The following is a 19557-nucleotide window of genomic DNA, read 5'->3' as shown; positions in this document are numbered from 1 at the left end:
TTTACCAAAGAGTTATATTTTGGTTTCATCTGACCATATGACATTCTCCCAATCTTCTTCTGGATCATCCAAATGCTCTCTATCAAACTTCAGACGGGCCTGGACATGTACTGGCTTAAGCAGGGGGACACATCTGGCACTGCAAGATTTGAGTCCCTGGCGGCGTAGTGTGTTACTGATGGTAGGCTTTGTTACTTTGGTCCCAGCTCTCTGCAGGTCATTCACTAGGTCCCCCCGTGTGGTTCTGGAATTTTGGCTCACCATTCTTGTGATCATTTTGACCCCACGGGGTGAGATCTTGTGTGGAGCCCCAGATCGAGGGAGATTATCAGTGGTCTTGTATGTCTTCCATTTCCTAATAATTGCTTCCACAGTTAATTTCTTCAAACCAAGCTGCTTACCTATTGCAGATTCAGTATTCCCAGCCTGGTGCAGGTCTACAATTTTGTTTCTGGTGTCCTTTGACAGCTATTTGGTCTTGGCCATAGTGGAGTTTGGAGTGTGACTGTTTGAGGTTGTGGACAGGTGTCTTTTATACTGATAAGTTCAAACAGGTGCCATTAACACAGGTAACAAGTGGAGGACAGAGGAGCCTCTTAAAGAAGAAGTTACAGGTCTGTGAGAGCCAGAAATCGTGCTTGTTTATAGGTGACCAAATACTTATTTTCCACCATAATTTGCAAATAAATTCATTAAAAATCCTACAATGTGATTTTCGGGATTTTTTTATAATTTTGTCTGTCATAGTTGAAGTGTATCTATGATGAAAATTACAGGCCTCTCTCATCTTTTTAAGTGGGAGAACTTGCACAATTGGTGGCTGACTAAATACTTTTTTGCCCCACTGTAGTGTATCTACAAAAATCAAATACATAAAAATAAGATATTGCAGTGGTCAGGGCTCTAAAGTGTGTCCAATTTGGTCGAACATTTTTGTGTATTGCTGTGCAACCTGGAGTTTCAATTTGGTTACACCAGTGGTACAGCTTTACATTTTGCCGTTGTAAAAGCCAGTCACATAAAAGCCAGTCACATTTGGTTTTCAAATCTCTCCATGTGACATTGTGGATGTGCCTTGATTTGAACTGTGTTGTGATCTCACCAGTTTTGGAGTCGACTGAAAAGTAAGGCTGTCCATGTAGGATACTGTAGACGATCCGTGCACTATTCCCATAGGTGGGGTCGTCAGCATCTGTGGCTGTCACCTGCATAACAAAAGTACCTGTGTGTCAGACAAAGGGGAGGAAATTGTTAGAAATTCTGTTATTTTTGTGACTTCAAGCATTACGTTTTAAGAATATCCGTATGGTTTTGGAGTTATCAAGAAAAACGTAACGACATAATCAGACACATTCTGACATGCAATGTAACCTACGTAGACTATAGGATTTCTGATGTAATTCAAAGCAAGACAATTTAGCTGGACTTTTTGGATGAATGCTGGTGTCTGAAGCTTTCACATGGTTTAAACTTTATGAGAATTAAGAGATTATGGTGTTATAAACCTCACCTCACAGGGGCCTAGCCGCTCCATCCCTAATTTAACCTTCTTATGTAGATCAATGTGTAGGCCTTGTCTATTCATTTCACCCTGTAGGCTAAATAATGTATTTATCATTGACACTTTTCTAAGACCTTACCCAATCATTTACAGCACAGTGTTTTGTTAAATTACATGGTTTCAGTTCGCAACTATTACCGAAATGCCAGTGTTGTTTTGTGTCATACTGCCGTTTAGCCATTTCGCTCCTTAGAATGTGTTTCTTTCATTAATCCATGTCATTCATCTGTTGCATTTTCCTGTGTATGCAGTCTTCATGAGCTCATGAACATTTGTAAACACTTGTGATGTATATGTTGTCTTTACTGAATCTGGTTTTTCTTTTGTTTGTGTTCCCTCACTTCCATCGACTGGTCATGTGCTCTCTGAATTGGTGCCAGTGTTTGCGGCGATAGGGGTGCGAATGTTAAATACCTGTGTGTCACGTTTTGTTGAGTTTAGCTGGTTATGGGCAGAGCCTGGTACCCCACCTGTGCTCAGTGATCGAGGTAGGACAATCTACTTCAGGCCTTACTTCGATTTTATATGAATTCAGGGGAGTCATTTGAGGTCTAGTTAAAAGTAGTACATCGTTAGTAATGTTGTTGAGTTGACTTAATGTTTTGTTATTCAACCCCGGTAGCAGTTTAGGTCTTTAAACAACGGCTCATTTCATTATGTTCAGCATGCGATGCACGCATTTAGAAAATGGTGCGGTTTGTTCGAGATGACCAACACTGTGAATGAGTGTTGCTGGCTTTTAATGTGTGTTTTTGTGGCAAATAGTGAACTTTATTCCCTTCAACGGCAAAAACATTTACAACAGAAAACATCAAGGCCACCTGCCTGCAATGACATTAAACCAACCTATGTCGGTCTCAATCATATGATTCTATGACGATGAAATCGTAGACAGTATAACTAGGCTTGTACAGTAGTCCTAAAGGATACCTGTCAAATATCATAGTGTAGCGCACTGTCCAACACTGTCCAACATTGTCATAGTAGCTTTACCCCGTATGGATTTGTACAAGCCAAAAAATACAGTATAGGTGCCTTTCTTACCTCCTGGTGACATCTCTGGGACACTGGCTGTATATGGACCCTCTAAAAACTTTGGTTCATTGTCATTTATGTCTTGAACTTTTATGATGAATTCAGACTCAGGCTCCAGAGGCCTGCCTGTGTGCATGTCCATAGCCTGAGCTCGTAATGTGTAGTAAGACTTCTCCTCTCTGTCCAAACCCATCAAGGCGTGGATGTCGCCCGTCGTCTGGTCTATGGTGAAGATGGTGCCTGCTCCTTCTCCTGAGAGAGTGTACTTCACCTCACTGTCATCCCTGTCCAGGTCTGTGTGAAGCTTAATAGAGAAAACATGTTGTATTTGTAAATGAATCAAAGTATGTATATATGTACTAGGCCTAGTTATTTATGTGATTTTACTTGTATTCACATTTCCCCAACCTTCTCCATGAGCTATATTTCAGCCATGTCACAACTGTGTTGTACCTCTGTTATACAACATTATGTTATTCAAGTAAGTGAGGAATCTCAGGATACTTTACTACTCAAAAAAAATAATCTGTCCTCGGTTGCAACACTCACTATCGAGTTCCCAAATGACTCTAGAAGCAAAGTCAGCACAAGAACTGTTCGCCGGGACCTTCATGAAATGGGTTTCCATGGTCAACAGCCGCACAAAAGCCTAAGATCACCATGTGCCTAAGATCACCATGTGCAATGCCAAGCATCAGCTGGAGTGGTGTAAAGCTGGCTGACATTGGACTATGGAGCAGTCTGGTTTTGGTGGATCCAGGAGAACGCTACCTGCCCGAATGCCTGCCCGAATGCATAGTGCCAAATGTAAAGTTTGGTGGAGGATAAATAATGGTCTAGGGCTGTTTTTCATGGTTTGGACTAGGCCCCTTTGTTCCATTGAAGGAAAATCTTAATGCTAAAGCATACAATGACATTCTAGATGATTCTCAAATAAAATGTTATTTGTCACATGCGCCGAATACAACAAGTGTAGACTTTACCGTGAAATACTTACTTACAAGCCCTATTTCATTTTTGGATAAAAATACGTGCCCGTTTTTAGCGCAATATTTTGTCACGAAAAGATGCTCGACTATGCTTGGAATTGATAGTTTTGGAAAGAAGACACTCTGACGTTTCCAGAACTGCAAAGATTTTCACTGTGAGTGCCATAGAACAAAATCTACAGGCAAAACCAAGATGTTTGAGTGACCAGGAAATCAACAGGATTTCTGGAGGCACGTTTTCCATGATCGCCTTATATGGCTGTGAATGCGACAGGAATGAACGGACACTTCCTATCGTTTCCCCCAGGTGTCTGCAGCATTGTGACGTATTTGTAGGCATATCATTGGAAGATTGACCATAAGAGACTACAATTACCAAGTGTCCAGCACGGTGTCTGCGTGGAAATTGGTGCGCAAAAGTCAGGTACCAGTATTTTTCCATCCGAATCAGAGAAGAATGCACGCTTCCAGGGACGGCATTTCAATGAAGAGATATATGACAAAACACCTTGAGGATTGATTCAAACAACGTTTTCCATGTTTCAGTCGATATTATGGAGTTAATTCGGAAAAAAGTTCAACGTTTAGGTGACTGAATTTTCGGTTAGTTTCGGTAGCCAAATGCATAGTAACAAAACGGAACGTTGTGTCCTACACAAGCATCTTTCAGGAAAAACTGGACATCTGCTATGTAACTGAGAGTCTCCTCATTGAAACATCTGAAGTTCTTCAAAGGTAAATTATTTTATTTGATCCCTTTGCTGGTTTTTGTGAATGTTGCGTGCTAAATGCTAACGCTAAATGCTAAGCTAGCTATCACCACTCTTACACAAATTATTGATTTTCTCTGGTTCTAAAGCATATTTTGAAAATCTGAGACGACAGGATTGTTAAGAAAATGATAAGCTTGAGGGCAGGCATATTTATTTCATTTCATTTGCAATTTTTAGAAATCGCTAATGTTGCGAAAATGGTTATGGTAATGAGCTTGAGGCTGTAGTCACGATCCCGCATGCGGGATGGGGCGGCCTAAGCCAACAGTGCAGTTCAGGAGAAGAAAAGATTTAGACTAAAATAAAAAGTAATAATAAAGGTAACACAATAATAATAACAATAACGAGGCTATATACAGTGGACACCAATACTGAGTCAGTGTGTGGGGGTACAAGCTAGTTGAGGTAATCTGTACATGAAGGTGGGGGCAAAATGACTTTGCATACAGTAGGTAACAAACAGCGAGTGTACAAAAGAGAGTGGGGGCGATGTTCTGAATTGTTCAGCAGTCTTATGGCTTGAGGGTAGAAGCTGTTGAGGAGCCTTTTGGTCCTAGACTTGGCGCTCCAGTACCGCTTGCCATGCAGTAGCAGAGAAGACAGTCAATGACTTGGGTGACTGGAGTCTCTGACAATTTTATGGGCTTTCCGCCTATTATATAAGTCCTGGATGGCAGAAAGCTTGGCCCCAGTGATGTATTGGGCCGTTCGCACTACCCTCTGTAGCTCCTTATGGTCAGATGCCGAGCAGTTGCCATACCAGGTGGTGATGCAACCGGACAGGATGCTCTCGATGGTGCAGCTGTAGAGCCTTTTGAGGATCTGGGGACCAATGACAAATCTTTTCAGTCTCCTGAGGGGGAAAAGGTTTTGTCGTGCCCTCTTCGCGACTCTCTTGGTATGTTTGGACCATGATAGTTTGTTGGTGATGTGGACACCAAGGAACTTGAAACTCTCGACCCGCTCCCCTACAGCCCCATCGATGTTAATCGGGGCCTGTTCAGCCCGCCCTTTGTGCTTCCAACTTTGTGACAACAGTTTGGGGAAGGCCCTTTCCTGTTTCAGCATGACAATGCCCCTGTGCACAAAGCAAGGTCCATACAGAGATAAAATAATCGGTGGAAAAACTTGACTGGCCAGCACTTAGCCCTGACCTCAACCCTATCTAACACTTTTGGGATGAATTGGAATGTCGACTGCAAGCCAGGCCTAAACGCCTAACATCAGTGCCCGACCTCATTAATGCTCTTGTGGCTGAATGGAAGCAAGTCCCCGCAACAATGTTTCAACATCTAGTGGAAAGACTTCCCTGTTATAACAGCAAAGGGGGGACCGAGTCCATATTATTGCCCATGAGTTTGGAATGAGATGTTCGACTAGTAGGTGTCAACATACTTTTAGTCATGTAGTGTATTTACAGACTTGGCCTACTGCCATAATCAGTTTAATATTTAATTATTAGTGTGCATGTAAATATACTCATTGTAAAGGAGCATGAAAGAGGCAATGCATTGTGCCAGTGTCCAGCACATACAGTTGAAGTCGGAAGTTTACATACACCGTTTTTAAAACCACCCCACAAATTTCTTGTTAACAAACCATAGTGTTGGCAAGTCGGTTAGGACATCTACTTTGTGCATGACACAAGTAAGTTTTCCAACAATTCTTTACAGACAGATTATTTCACTTAAAATTCACTGTATCACAATTCCAGTGGGTCAGAAGTTTACATACACTAAGTTGACTGTGCCTTTAAACAGCTTGGAAGATTCCAGAAAAGATGTCATGGCTTTAGAAGCTTCTGATAGGCTAATTGACATCATGAGTCAATTGGAGGTGTACCTGTGGATATATTTCAAGGCCTACCTTCAAACTCAGTGCCTCTTTGCTTGACGTCATGGGAAAATCAAAAGAAATCAGCCAAGACCTCTTTGTTGAAATTGTTGACCTCCACAAGTCTGGTTCATCCTTGGGAGCAATTTCCAAACACCTGAAGGTACTATGTTCATCTGTACAAACAATAGTACGCAAGTTTACACATCATGGGACCACGCAGCCGTCATATCGCTCAGGAAGGAGACGCGTTCTATCTCCTAGAGATGAACATACTTTGGTGTGAAAAGTGCAAATCAATCCCAGAACAACAGCAAAGGACCATGTGAAGATGCTGGAGGAAACCAGTACAAAAGTTTCTATATCCACAGTAAAACGAGTCCTATATCAACATAACCTGAAAGGCCGCTCAGCAAGGAAGAAGCCACTGCTCCAAAACTGACATAAAAAAAGCCAGAGTACGGTTTGCAAATGCACATGGGGACAAAGATTGTACTTTTTGGAGAAATGTCCTCTGGTTTGGTGAAACAAAAATAGAACTGTTAGGACATAATGACTTTTGTTATGTTTGGAGGAAAAATGGGGAGGCTTGCAAGCCAAAGATCATCATCCCAACCGTGAAGTACGGGGGTGGCAGCATCATGTTGTGGGTGTGCTTTGCTGCAGGAGCGTCTGGTGCACTTCAGAAAATAGATGGCATCATGAGGCAGGAAATTTATGTGGATATTTTGAAGCAACATCTCAAGTGATCAGTCAGGGAATTTTTACTCAGATTAAATGTCAGGAATTGTGAAAAACTGAGTTGAAATGTATTTGGATAAGGTGTATGTAAACCTTCGACTTTAGCTGTAAGTCCAAACATTGATTTTATTTAATGTGAATGACGGAAACTGCAGGAAGCAGTGCTAAAGCTAGAATAATGATTCAAGTTCTCTGTTAGTGTTTGGACTTTGTAATTTACATTGCATGGAGTATGTGACATCCCTGCATTTCTAACAACTGCATACTAGAGAATAGAGAATACTTGTCATATTCCATAATCAAGTAGAATTGCTGTCACCTCTTGACAGAAGGAAATGCAACCTGTATTCAAAGTTTTAAAAGGATCAAAAGTTTGTCATTTCCACTTTAAAATATCAGACTTGGTTTGCCCTAACAAAAAATGTATCAACCCCTACAAACAATGTATGTTAATTATAATCCACATAATAATTCACATTTCCTGTTGCTGCAGGATCATTGTCTTGCTGTAGCAAATGAAGATCCTACATCTGTAGCATATAATCCATGAGCCACAACAACAGAGCAATAAAATTCCCCACTCTTTTCGCTATGTACTGCATTACTTTTGACCAGGGCCCATAGGGATCTGGTCAAAAGTAATGCACTATATAGGGAATAGAGTGCCATTTTGGACATAACCACTGTGATTCAGTTTCAGCATGCAGAGGACCATAAAACCTTTTTCCATGAGATGAATGGTTAATTTAGAAAGTCACTGAATTGAATGTAATTAAATCAGAGGGCGAAATCTCAAGACACATTTGCTCATCACATTCTTTTATGTGCATTTACTGTCTGATGTACCTAATACATTCAGCAGGCGGAACACCATTTTTTTGACAGTGAGTTTGGATATAATGAGTTTTAAAGTGAATCAAAAACTGAGGCCATTTGTGGTAAAAAACAATGAGACCTCCACAGGAACAATGTCTGGCTTGAAATAAATCGGGAGGAAATACATATTTGAATAGAATTATTAAAAGTATCCATCCAGTGCTTTTCTGCAGAGGAATAGCTTGTGCCCTGAGTACAAATCAGTGTTGGGATGGAGAAACTGTCTGGCAGTAGCACGGTTATAGAATAGAATGTGGTGTTGATATTTAGCCGAATCCATACAATCTGATGCATAATGTGGTTATTTGAGTGTCTGAAAGTCACGCACAGGGGCACCTGTAAGATAAATGAATGTGTCATTGTAAAAGGTTATCCAGCAATAAGGAATAGGGGGCGATATATTCTCCTTCAAAAGGGCATGAGAGGTGTGCTCTTTTCCTGATTAAAACGAATGATGATCAGTTTATCATCTCCTGCAGCAATGGATAGTCATGGACATGGGCGGAGCTTTTGTTTTAGAAGTGCGGGGGACATATATTTTTTGAGTTATTATAATTTTTTTATCCAGTCGGAAAAACACTCCAAACAGCCTACCTGACCGCTCAGAAGCGTACGCATGGTCCTAAAGCACACGGTTGCCTTGTTTTGTATCACATTCCAATTATAAAACTGGGGGGGGGGGGACAAAAAGGCCATTTCAGAATGTGAAAGTTTCCCCCTGGTCATGGAGGCCAGTGGCACTGCAGACATATACAAAATGCTAAATTATATAACTGGAGTAAAATGTTGTAGTTTAACCTGAGAAGTGGCTGTCCTTGAGAGACTCAACCAGCATGTTATAATGATCATAAGCACCACAGACAATTTAACCCAGGGATTTAGACTAGAGAGAAGCTTAGTGTGTTTTGGCTGAGACCAGACTAGCCCACTAGCCCTGTCTTCCTTGCAGATGGCCTTTGCTCAGTATGGGGGCCAGAAGTAGATTGTTTAATTGTACAGAGTACGGTTGCACATAGTCTTCCTCTAAAGCTTGCTGAACGTCAGATCCAGGAGCATAAGGTAAGCAAGTGTTTAAATGTGGCTCTTTCACTCTGCTGCTCAGCTGTGTCTGTGTCTGCCTCTACGGTTGCATAATGCATGGGGACAAACCCAGCAGAGGAGCTTTCGGCAAAACACCGGTGCAGTCATTTTCTTTTTTAAATGTTCACACAAAGGTGTTATGGAAGAAAACACTTGTTTTCCTGTTTTGCCAGCAAAGCTGTGGTCATTACCTGTTGGTAAAGTTGTCCATTTTGAATCTGTTTATAAATAATAGTGTTGCCTCGCTAAATCTCAATACAAAGGTGACATTTAGAAACAATAACCAAAGCAATGGCTGAGAAAAGTCTTCATGTGCAAATTATCATTATATACAACAATATGCCTCCATAGAGTTATGGATGCCATTAGACAGCGCTCCCGAGCTGAATGCGAATCCATGGGAGAATTTCAATTGCATACTCCTTGCGTCCTCTTGTCTCGCATCCTTCTCAAACCCATTGGTCTCTCTCCCCTCTGACCTTCTCCTCCAATGGGTTTAGAGAAGAAGGCTAGGCAAAAGAAGTATGCAATTAGGATTCTCCCAATGACCTGGCAGTCACACTGTTTCCAAGCCAGATTTGATCTATGTTCCCATTTCCAAAAATATAGCTCACAGTGATAATCAAGGTCCTGATCCTTCACACTGTCCCCTATTAACTGGCAGCAGATTAATCTGTGGTCTCGGGGCTGGCCATGCACGGCTCGATGCTGTCGTCCTCATTCTCAACACAGAAACTGGGTATGTCCCAAATGGCACCCTTTTCCATGTATGGTGCACTGCTTTTGACATGAGCCCTATGGCCGCCCTGGTCTAAGGGAGTGCGCTATGTAGGAAATAGGGTGGCATTTGGGGGACACACTCTGTGAGGAGTGAATCACTCAGTAATTTTAAAGCAGCAGCGGTAGCATCAGTTTGACAATGTGTCCCATCCCTCCTTTCTCAGCCAACAGAAACACATCCAGTGGGACCGTGAGTACTGAGAAAGGCCGTAGTAGATTGCCTTGGCATCAGCAGCTGACAAGTCAATCTAAAACATTATCCCATTTGAGCTGGAAGTGCCAGATTCCAGGATGGTTCTTAATGCCTCTTGAAATTTGATTTAGAATGGCACAAAACACTCTTTAACCTCCTTTGTGTGTGGATAATTAGAGATGATACTGAGAAAATTGCAAAAGTCACAGCCAGAACCGATCAAGCAGCCTAAGCAATTAGATGTGATTTGTGTCGTGCTGCTTATTGGTATATTCTTTAAGTCTTAAAGAACAGATGCCCAAGCATCTCTTCTGTTTGATTTCTTACCTCAAACTCTCATCAGAGGAGTGAAGGCAGAGGTTAAACAGAGGTGTACAGTTGAAGTTTGGAAGTTTACATACACCTTAGCCAAATACATTTAAACTCAGTTTTTCACAATTATTGAAATTTAATCCTAGTAAAATTCTCTTTCTTAGGTCAGTTAAGATCCCCACTTTATTTTAAGAATGTGAAATAGTAGTAGAGAGAAATAATAGTAGAGAGAATGATTTATTTCAGCTTTTATTTCTTTCATCATATTCCCAGTGGGTCAGAAGTTTACATACACTCAATTAGTATTTGGTAGCATTGCCTTTAAATTGTTTAACTTGGGTCAAACGTTTTGGGAGGTCTTACACAAGCTTCTCATAATATGTTCGGTGAATTTTGGCGCATTCCTCCTGACAGAGCTGGTGTAACTGAGTCAGGTTTGTAAGCCTCCTTGCTCGTACACGCTTTTTCAGTTCTGCCTACACATGTTCTATAGGATTGAGGTCAGGGCTTTGTGATGCCACTCCAATACCTTTACTTTGTTGTCCTTAAGCCATTTTGCCACAAATTTGGAAGTATGCTTGGGGTCATTGTCCACGTGGAAGACCCATTTGCGACCAAGCCTTAACTTCCTGACTGATGTCTTGAGATGTTGCTTCAATACATCCACATAATTTTCCTTGCTCATGAGGCTATCATTTTTTTGTCAAGTGCACCAGTCCCTCCTGCAGCAAAGCACTCCCACAACATGATGCTGCAACCCCCGTGCTTCACAGTTAGGATGGTGTTCTTCAGCTTGCAATCCTCCCCGTTTTTACTCCAAACATAACAATGGTCATTATGGCCAAACAGTTCTATATTTGTTTCATCAGACCAGAGGACATTTCTCCAAAAAGTACGATCTTTGTCCCCATGTGCATTTGCAAACCATACTCTGGCTTTTTCATGGTGGTTTTGGAGCAGTGGCTTCTTCCTTGCTGAGCAGCCATTCAGGTTATGTCGGTATAGGATTCGATTTACTGTGGATATAGATACTTTTGTACCGGTTTCCTCCAGCATCTTCACAAGGTCCTTTGCTGTTGTTCTGGGATTGATTTGCTCTTTTCGCACCAAAGTATGTTCATCTCTAGACGACAGAACGCGTCTCCTTCCTGAGCGGTATGACGGCTGTATGACGGCTGTTGTTTATACTTGCGTACTATTGTTTGTACAGATGAACATTGTACCTTCAGGCGTTTGGAAATTGCTCTCAAGGATGAACCAGACTTGTGGAGGTCTGCAAAAGGTCTTGGCTGAATTATTTTGATTTTCCCATGATGTGATACAAAGATGCACTGAGTTTGAAGGTAGGCCTTGAAATTCATACACTGATACACCTCCAATTGACTCAAATGATGTCAATTAGCCTATCAGAAGCTTCTAAAGACCAACATCATTTTTTGAAATCTTCCAAGCTGTTTAAAGGCACAGTCATCTTAGTGTATGTAAACTTCTGAACCACTGGAATTGTGAAATAGTGAATTATAAGTGAAATAATACGTCTGTAAACAATTGTTGGAAAACTTACTTATGTCATGCACAAAGTAGATGTCCTAACTGACTTGGCAAAACTATAGTTTGTTAACAAGAAATTTGTGGAGTGCTTGGAAAATTTGTTTTAATGACTCCAACCTAAGTGTATGTAAACTTCTGACTTCAACTGTATATTGATCAGTCTTAGAGAACCAGAACCCTAAAATGGTGCCTTACCTTTCCAACGTACTGTGGTTCAGATCCCATATATTCCTCCAGTACAAAGAACTGGTTCCATACCCATCCTCGCTTTACCCTCTGAACCCCTGACGCCCCATGTCTCCTCAGTCCCAGTCCTGCCATGCCCCTCAGGTGGTGCTCTCTTCCCATCCTGCTTTGGGGTGGAGAGTGAAGGGGAGCCAGGAAGCCTTTGTCCAAGAGAAACCAAAAGACCAGCAGGAGACCGTTCTTTGTGATCATTGGCAATCTGGGCAGTGGAGGATCTCTGTTGAATGTGAGAGACTGTGAGTCAGTGAGAGACTGTGAGTTAGACAATAACAGCTGGGTTGTAGACCCAAGGTAGAAGGGGATTGGGGGGATGTCGTGGAGACATTGTTAGATTTTCCTCCAGGATCTTTGGTTTCTCACTCAACTAGTCCTCATTGACCTTAGTCTGCTGGTGGAAAGAGGAGTGACATGGTCTTACTTTACACTGCAGTTGAAGTAGTAACAAGGCAACATGGAAAGTAATCTCCTCCACCAACCGACTCTCTCTGTCAAACCTGTCTCTCAGTCTATGCGGTAATAGAGCCTAGGACGAGGCTACGTAATACATTGTAATACATTGTTATAAGCAGCAGTACTTCAAACAGTCCTATCTCATAACTGCCCGATCAGCAACTCATCAACATTGTTTAACAAAATCTGTTCAGGCTGTGTCTACTCCAATTTATTTCATAATTGAGGTCATAATACACTTTATATGTTTGTCTAGTCAAGCTTGACAGTATCTTACTGGAGGGATTTTACGGATCATGATTCAGTGAAAACGAAACATGAGCAAATTGGTCCTCAGGAGTGCATTTAACTCTGCAAGTCAGGCAATGTGAATTTAGTGGAGCAGGAGCAAACATCAAACACAGTCGCACACACAGAGGAAAGGTAGATCAGATAAAAGAAAGAGACTCCCTAAGCACGATTACATACACACAAGAATACAATTATTGTGCATAGTCAGATTAACATAAAAGTGTGTTTAAAATGTTTAAATGCTTCGCAAAAATAATGATTTCCCTTTTCATCTTGTTTACATGGACTCGTCTGAAATCAGGCTACCTGATGGAACTTTTGTTAATTCAGAAAACCAGCAATCAAAATAAACGTCCTACCATAGTGGCCATGTTATTTTTGTGAAACCTATTTGATTCTGATTTCGGACATTTAAAGTTTGTATGTGAAAACATTTTGTAAGATGATGCATACTGTCAGTTTTTCCGAACTTACTTCATTCGCGCATAAGAGGATGCCTTGCACTGCTGGTGCTGGCACATGCCCAGATCAAATACACCACAGGGAACGCCGATTAAGCGGTGTATTTGATCTGCGCATGTCTTAATAATTCAAAAGATTGCTCAGAAAGCCAGGTGTTTTAATCGGCATATGCTTACTTCGATTGATCTGGAGGACGCAGTGCAAAAGCTAGATGTCAAGGATTCAGGTTCTCTGTTAGTGGTTTGAATTTGTAATTTACTTTGCATGGAGTATGTGACATTCCTGCATATCTAACAACAACTGCATACTAGAGAATAGAGAACAATTTTCATATTGCATAATCAAGTAGAATTCCTGTCACCTCTCCACTTACATACAGATGTTGGATCTTAATTTGATCACTCCTTTGTTGATGAGAATTTTCCTGCACAGCAGGAAATGCAAACTTGTGGTGTATACAAAAAGGGTTCTAAAGTTTGTAATTTCCACTTAAAAATCTCAGACCTGATTTGCCCCAACATAACATGTATCAACCACCCTGCAAAAAAGTATACATGAGTTATAATCCACATAATAATTCACAATTCCTACTGCTGCAGGATTATTTTCCTGCTGTAGCAAACTGGCTCAAATTAAAATCCTCATAGACACCCTCATAGACATTATACACTAGTGTTAGTTGTTTACAGTGCAGTGTCTGCATGCACAGTACTGAATGATAAGGACTATATAGGCCCACATTCACTGATCCCACCCCTCATCCCTCTTTACTTCAATCCTTCCCCCTACAAATCTGCTTCAACAGACCAGTTTATTTTTAGCATCAGGTTTATACAAATTTACAGTACAGTTTCTCTCCTTCATTGTGCTCCCAATCTGAATGCATTCTTCCTGTGTTGTCTGTTGAAAGGCGATGGTAGGCTACATTGGTTGACAGGTTATTGTGCATCCATTGCTGTATACTCTGAGGGCTAAACCCCCGCCATTCTTATCCCAATATTGAACAAAATGTCCTTGTGTCGTGTCGCACTCGACTATTCCATATCCCAGTTTCCTAAGTTCAGTGGTCACCGAATGACGACCACAAAAAAAATTGGGGCGGTATGTATCCTAATGGTTAGAGCATTGTGCCAGTAACCAAAAGGTTGCTGGATCGAATCCCTGAGCTGACAAGGTAAAAATCTGTCGTTCTGCCCCTGAACATGGCAGTTACCCCACTGATCCCCGGTAGGCCGTCATTGTGAATAAGAATTTGTTCTTAACTGTGTTGGATGACCTTGTTGAATATAGTACCTGCATCCATATGACTTTTTTATTGTTGTGTCCTATAAACTATTTTTTGTCCTAATCAGCAGGCCATCATCAGTCATCAGTGTTATTTTACAGTTAATGTGAGATGTGTCCTGTAGTGTCTGCCCTCAGAGCAGAAGGCCTTATGGGAACAGACTAGTTTGTGTATTGCGGGAGCCTTCACTGCACTAATACTGGCCAACGAGGGCTCAACCAACCCCCTTACTGCACAAACATGTGACTTAACAGAAAGCCACCCCTAATCCAACAGAATTATCCTTAAACTCCCAGACAATGTCAGGCTGAGTTAGATTGAGGTCTCCAGAACTGTTGGTTGAGAGATGTGTTGAAAGATCCAACAGCATCCCTTGAGAAAGGCAGAAGCCAACATTTTTTGTGCTGGCTGAACTATATTGAATTTAATACATGTTAAAGACTACAGTAAGCAATAACAGACTTGTAGTTTTTGTATGTGCATCCTTTCTCTACATTGAGAGATGTGTTAAAACTTTTAGATAAAAACGAAGAACAAGTTTGCAACGACAGGCGTACAAGGGACGATTACAAAGCTTAAACTATCACTCACAATAGCTCTTTTCTAGCTCTTTTCTAGGAGACATCTTTGTGCTGTATAACACAATTTCATGTCATTTTGTTGGTGCATCAATATTCCGAGACAAAGGAAATGGTTTTGCTTGACTGCAATCGTGTTACATAAGAGCCCGTTTGTCATATGATGTAGATTCCAATCTGAACCAGCATAGCCTAGACGAACAGTGTTTTTGGTAGTGCACCAACATATGAACCTCAGGCTTATATGTACTGTACAGTAACCTCTGAGCATAATCATATCTTTAAGTCATGGCCAAAGGCACAAACATCACCAGAAACATGAAGGGATGGTCTGAGATGCCCTTATGGTACATTCATCATTTAGGGATTATGCTGAATGTTCAATGTTTTATAGAATATGGCCAATTATCTTTATGGTTTGACCAACTTTATTTTGTGTGGATATGTTAGTCAATTAACTCCATTACATACTGCATGCATAGAGCTGAGGCAAGTCATAAAGAAATGCACGGTGATGTGTCGGTGATGTCTGTGCTAAAAACCGGCCTTTACAAAAAAGTAAATAAATACATATTTTTTATGAAAAGTGGAGTGTCAGATATTCCCCAGCTAACACATAACGTTCCGAGAACCATATGTTTCTTAGAGCTTGGTGAGAGAGTGGTTGTCCTATAATTATTTTGCATACAACCTTCTAACACATTTCTGGGAATGGTGCAGGATAGTTGCTTGGCTTTGGAACATTCTCAGCCCATCTATGGAACTTGACAAAGAAACATTATTTTCTTGGTATTTAATTATTTTAACAGAACGTTTCCTAAAAGTTAAAACATGGTTACACTTAATTTCAATGTTGATAATGTTCTAGGAACGTTCTCCAACTGGTTTGACATTGAGAATGTTCTCAAATAGTTCAGAGAAAGTTATGAAACAATGTTCTTGAACCAACTTTATGTTGGTTTCTGCAGGTTTCCTCATGGTTCAATTTAAAGTCATGTTCACAGAACGTTAAGAAAATGTTCCCTAAAACCACAAGAAACATTAGTAACGTTCAAAGAACATTTTAAGATTTTCCTTTAAAAACATACACATTCTGTTCTCAGCGTCAACAAAACTTGTTACTTGTGTTCAGGTGTGTTGGTCTCGCCCACTAATTGGCCACACCTGATCTTAATGAGTGCTTGTTTCCTTTGAACTAGGGATTGTTTGAATATTAGCAGCTTTGTATGAGTAAAAGAAACATAGGATGCTAGCTCCATCCTGGTGGCGCAGTGGACTAATCCCATGGGGAGAAAATAAAAAAGAATACGTTCAAATCTCACCGATATCGTGCAAAAATAAATAAAAAAATGTGTTTGCATGATTTAATGCGTAAGCAAATGAATTGTCCTGTCTGTGCTTGGAGTTCAAAACCGTTCAAATAAGCTAGCATTATTGAAATATTCAGTTAAAATGTTTATTTCTGTTCTCAGAACGTTAATAAAACCTCCCTGGAAAACATCCAGGGAACCATAGTAAAACGTCCTCAGAACTTCCCTGCAACGTAACAAAAAAATATGTTTGCTAGAACAGGGAAAATGTTCACTTCCATTCTCAGAACATTTAAAAAATGTTCAGTTTTACATGTCAGGAAACATATCACTTTGTTCCCAGAATTAATGGGAAACCATAAACTTATGTTCCTACAACTTCCAAAGAACTAAATATGCTAGCAGGGTCTATTGTATCCTACTCTCATATTTTATTAATGCAGTGAAGGCAAGAACCAATGCTTGGGCATATAGTGTGTTCATACATCTTAATCAGTGGCGGCTGCTGAGGGGAGGACGGCTCATAATGTCTGGAACGTTGCAATTGGAATGGCATGAAACCATGTGATGTATTTGATACCATTCCACCTATTCCGCTCCAGCAATTAACACGAGCCCGTCCTCCCCAATTAAGGTTCCACCAACCTCCTGTGATCTTAATGTTGCTTGACCCCAGGAAGAGTAGATGTTGCCTTGGCAGCAGCAAATGGGGATCCTTAATAAATACATAAATATAAATATAAAGTAAAGATAAAAGATACAAACTCAGGTTGGCATTTTTCATCATGAATGTTGTTCTGGAGTCAGCTCTGCAGAGTGGTCGCAAGCTGGCAAGCCACAAAGTCATAAAATCTGATTTTAAACATAACCTTAACCCTAACCGTAACCACACTGCTAACACAATATATATTTCCTAACCCTAATCTTAAATTAAGACCAAAAAGAAAATTTTTGTTTTCATGAATTTTAATAATATTGCCAATTTTGACTTTACAGTTGGCCTATCTAAGGGGAAATGGCTCAGTTCTGCCTCCAAGACAAGACTCATGACAATAAACGTCAATCTGCGCTAAAAACAGCAGAGAACAGAAAGAAACTGAAGCAGTTGTCTTTGCATATACAGATGAAGGATCCTATTTTGATCACCCTGTTGCAGGAGAACATTCCTGCAATGCAGGATATGTAAAACTTTTTGTGTATTTGAGGTTTAAAAAGGCTTTCAAAAAAATGTATCAACCTTACAGAAATGTGGATGAATTATAATCCAAATAGAGTTTACATTTCCTGTTGCTGCTGGATCATTTTACTGCTGTAGCAAAATGGGTCAAATTAATATCATACATGTGCATTTGTGTTTACCATTTAAATGCACACAGAGAGAATACCAGCTTAATATGGAATTCAGTGCACTCTATTTGAATACCTGCACCATTTGCATCAATTTCATCCACTGCAGATCATTGAGCTCAATACCATTGACTGACCTGCTGCATGTTTTCCCTTCAAATGCAATACATCTCTAAATGAATCCATGTAGGCACACTCCATGTGAGCTAGATAGAGTTAGTAGGCTGTATGTCTGTCCTATAGTGATATGGACAGAATTGATTTGCTACTGTACAGGTCATTTCTTATTTAATTACTTTCATATCTTTTCTTTATATATCTTATCTTTGTAAAGATCAAATATTTAGTTCAATTATTATTTTAATGAAACAGTGAAATTAATTGGAACTCTCTTAAACTAAACAACAACCTTCAGCATCTACCCCAGTGGGTATAACTACTCCATTTCTCTGTTGCCTAATAAAAATAAATTATGCTAAAAAAAAAAAAAAACAACAACTAAGGACACTAACAGTGACACATACCTTGACTGTCTCTCCCAGGCTCTCCGACTGGTGCGCTTTAAAACCAGATTAATCCAAATGTCTGATGGCAAAAGCAATGCAACTCCCTTGCGAGCAAAGAACACATTCAGACTTACAGCCCTTCAAACACACACACACACACACACTCTCTCTCTATCTCTCTCTTTCTCTCTCTATTTCTCTCTCTCTCACTCTTTCTTCTCACTATCTCGCAGCAGATGAGTGTGGAGGAGAGATGAAAAATGAGAAATTGAGTATCAGCTGTATGTAGTACTATTGTGTTCAGGAGTGCTCAGCAGTGCACAGAGCGTCAAGCCAAGCTGCAAGCCCAGCACTCTGATATGCTCCTGTTCCGTGTGTTGTGAATATAGTTGAAGTGGGTGTCAGAGAGTCTCGATCCTCTAAGGTCCCCATGCTGGTCTGGAATCGTCCTCCCACCTCTAGTTTCCTGCATTAGTAGAGGGGAGGAACCCACTCCCTGCTGGAGCCAGCCAGTGATGTGCTCTGTTGTGTTCATAATTTGAGGAGCTTGCTAGAGCCATGAGACTTTGATGGTAAAGACTCAATGACTGACACAAGGGTTGATGAGGCGCTGTCATGTAGGGGGTGTGTGTGTATGTGTGTGCGTGTGCGTGTGTGCATGTGTGACTAAAGTGGGCTACAGGCTCGTTAAGAAATGAAATGTTACATATTCTAGTCTTCAGAAATTGATAGATTAGAGAAACTCTCATATGAATGCACTTTATCAATTTTTTTAATAGAAAAGCTCCAGTTCTCAATGTTTTAAAATAGCTTTTGATGTATGATGTCCTTCATTATGGGCTGACCTATTTTGGATTCCACATTTTTCTCTCATCATTTCCTCCTTGTCTAGCTCTGGCCCTCATTCGTTGGTTGGTTCTCTGAGAGCTGTTTTCTCCAAAATCAGGGAAGAGATAATGAAAAAAATGCTTTCGTTTGTAAATAGTTTAATTTCTAAACGGCTCAGCAAGGCATGTCATCTCACACACTGTAGCCTATGACAAGCAGCCACAAAGATAAAATAAAAGATTACCCAACAGAGTTTAAGGTAAAAAACAAATGCAAGCAGGGTAATGAAAACAATTTAACAAAGTAATTCCATGAAAATAGAATTGGTCAATAAAGCACAAAAATTACATGAACTGTATAACACTGTAAATGCACTGAAGGGGCTAAATGTCATGTTTTGTTTGAATACTGTGCCTCCCAAACAAGAGTTTAAATGGTTTACAGTTTAGAGAGAGAGAGTGATGTGGGTGGATTATGGGTTAGGATGCTGACAGAAAAGAGGGATTTAAACCCTACCTCAGTTCCTACAG

At 40.5% G+C, this 19557-nt stretch overlaps 1 protein-coding gene across 1 annotated transcript in view; it reads right to left on the bottom strand.

Moving 5' to 3' along the window:
* LOC118395109 (cadherin-12-like) overlaps positions 1–18629 on the bottom strand; it is a 33759-nt gene extending 15130 nt beyond the window's left edge. The window contains exons 1-4 of the mRNA XM_035788894.2: positions 18218–18629; positions 11920–12187; positions 2606–2900; positions 1103–1222 (exon numbers count right to left, since the gene is read on the bottom strand). Coding sequence (XP_035644787.1) covers positions 1103–1222; positions 2606–2900; positions 11920–12162 — 658 coding nt within the window. The 5' untranslated portion in view covers positions 12163–12187; positions 18218–18629. The remainder of the gene's footprint in view (positions 1–1102; positions 1223–2605; positions 2901–11919; positions 12188–18217) is intronic.
* Between the last annotated feature and the right edge of the window lie 928 nt (positions 18630–19557).

Source organism: Oncorhynchus keta, chromosome 15 (genome assembly GCF_023373465.1).
Source record: "Oncorhynchus keta strain PuntledgeMale-10-30-2019 chromosome 15, Oket_V2, whole genome shotgun sequence".
NCBI lineage: Eukaryota > Metazoa > Chordata > Actinopteri > Salmoniformes > Salmonidae > Oncorhynchus > Oncorhynchus keta.
This window is presented reverse-complemented; position numbering and strand designations above follow the sequence as displayed.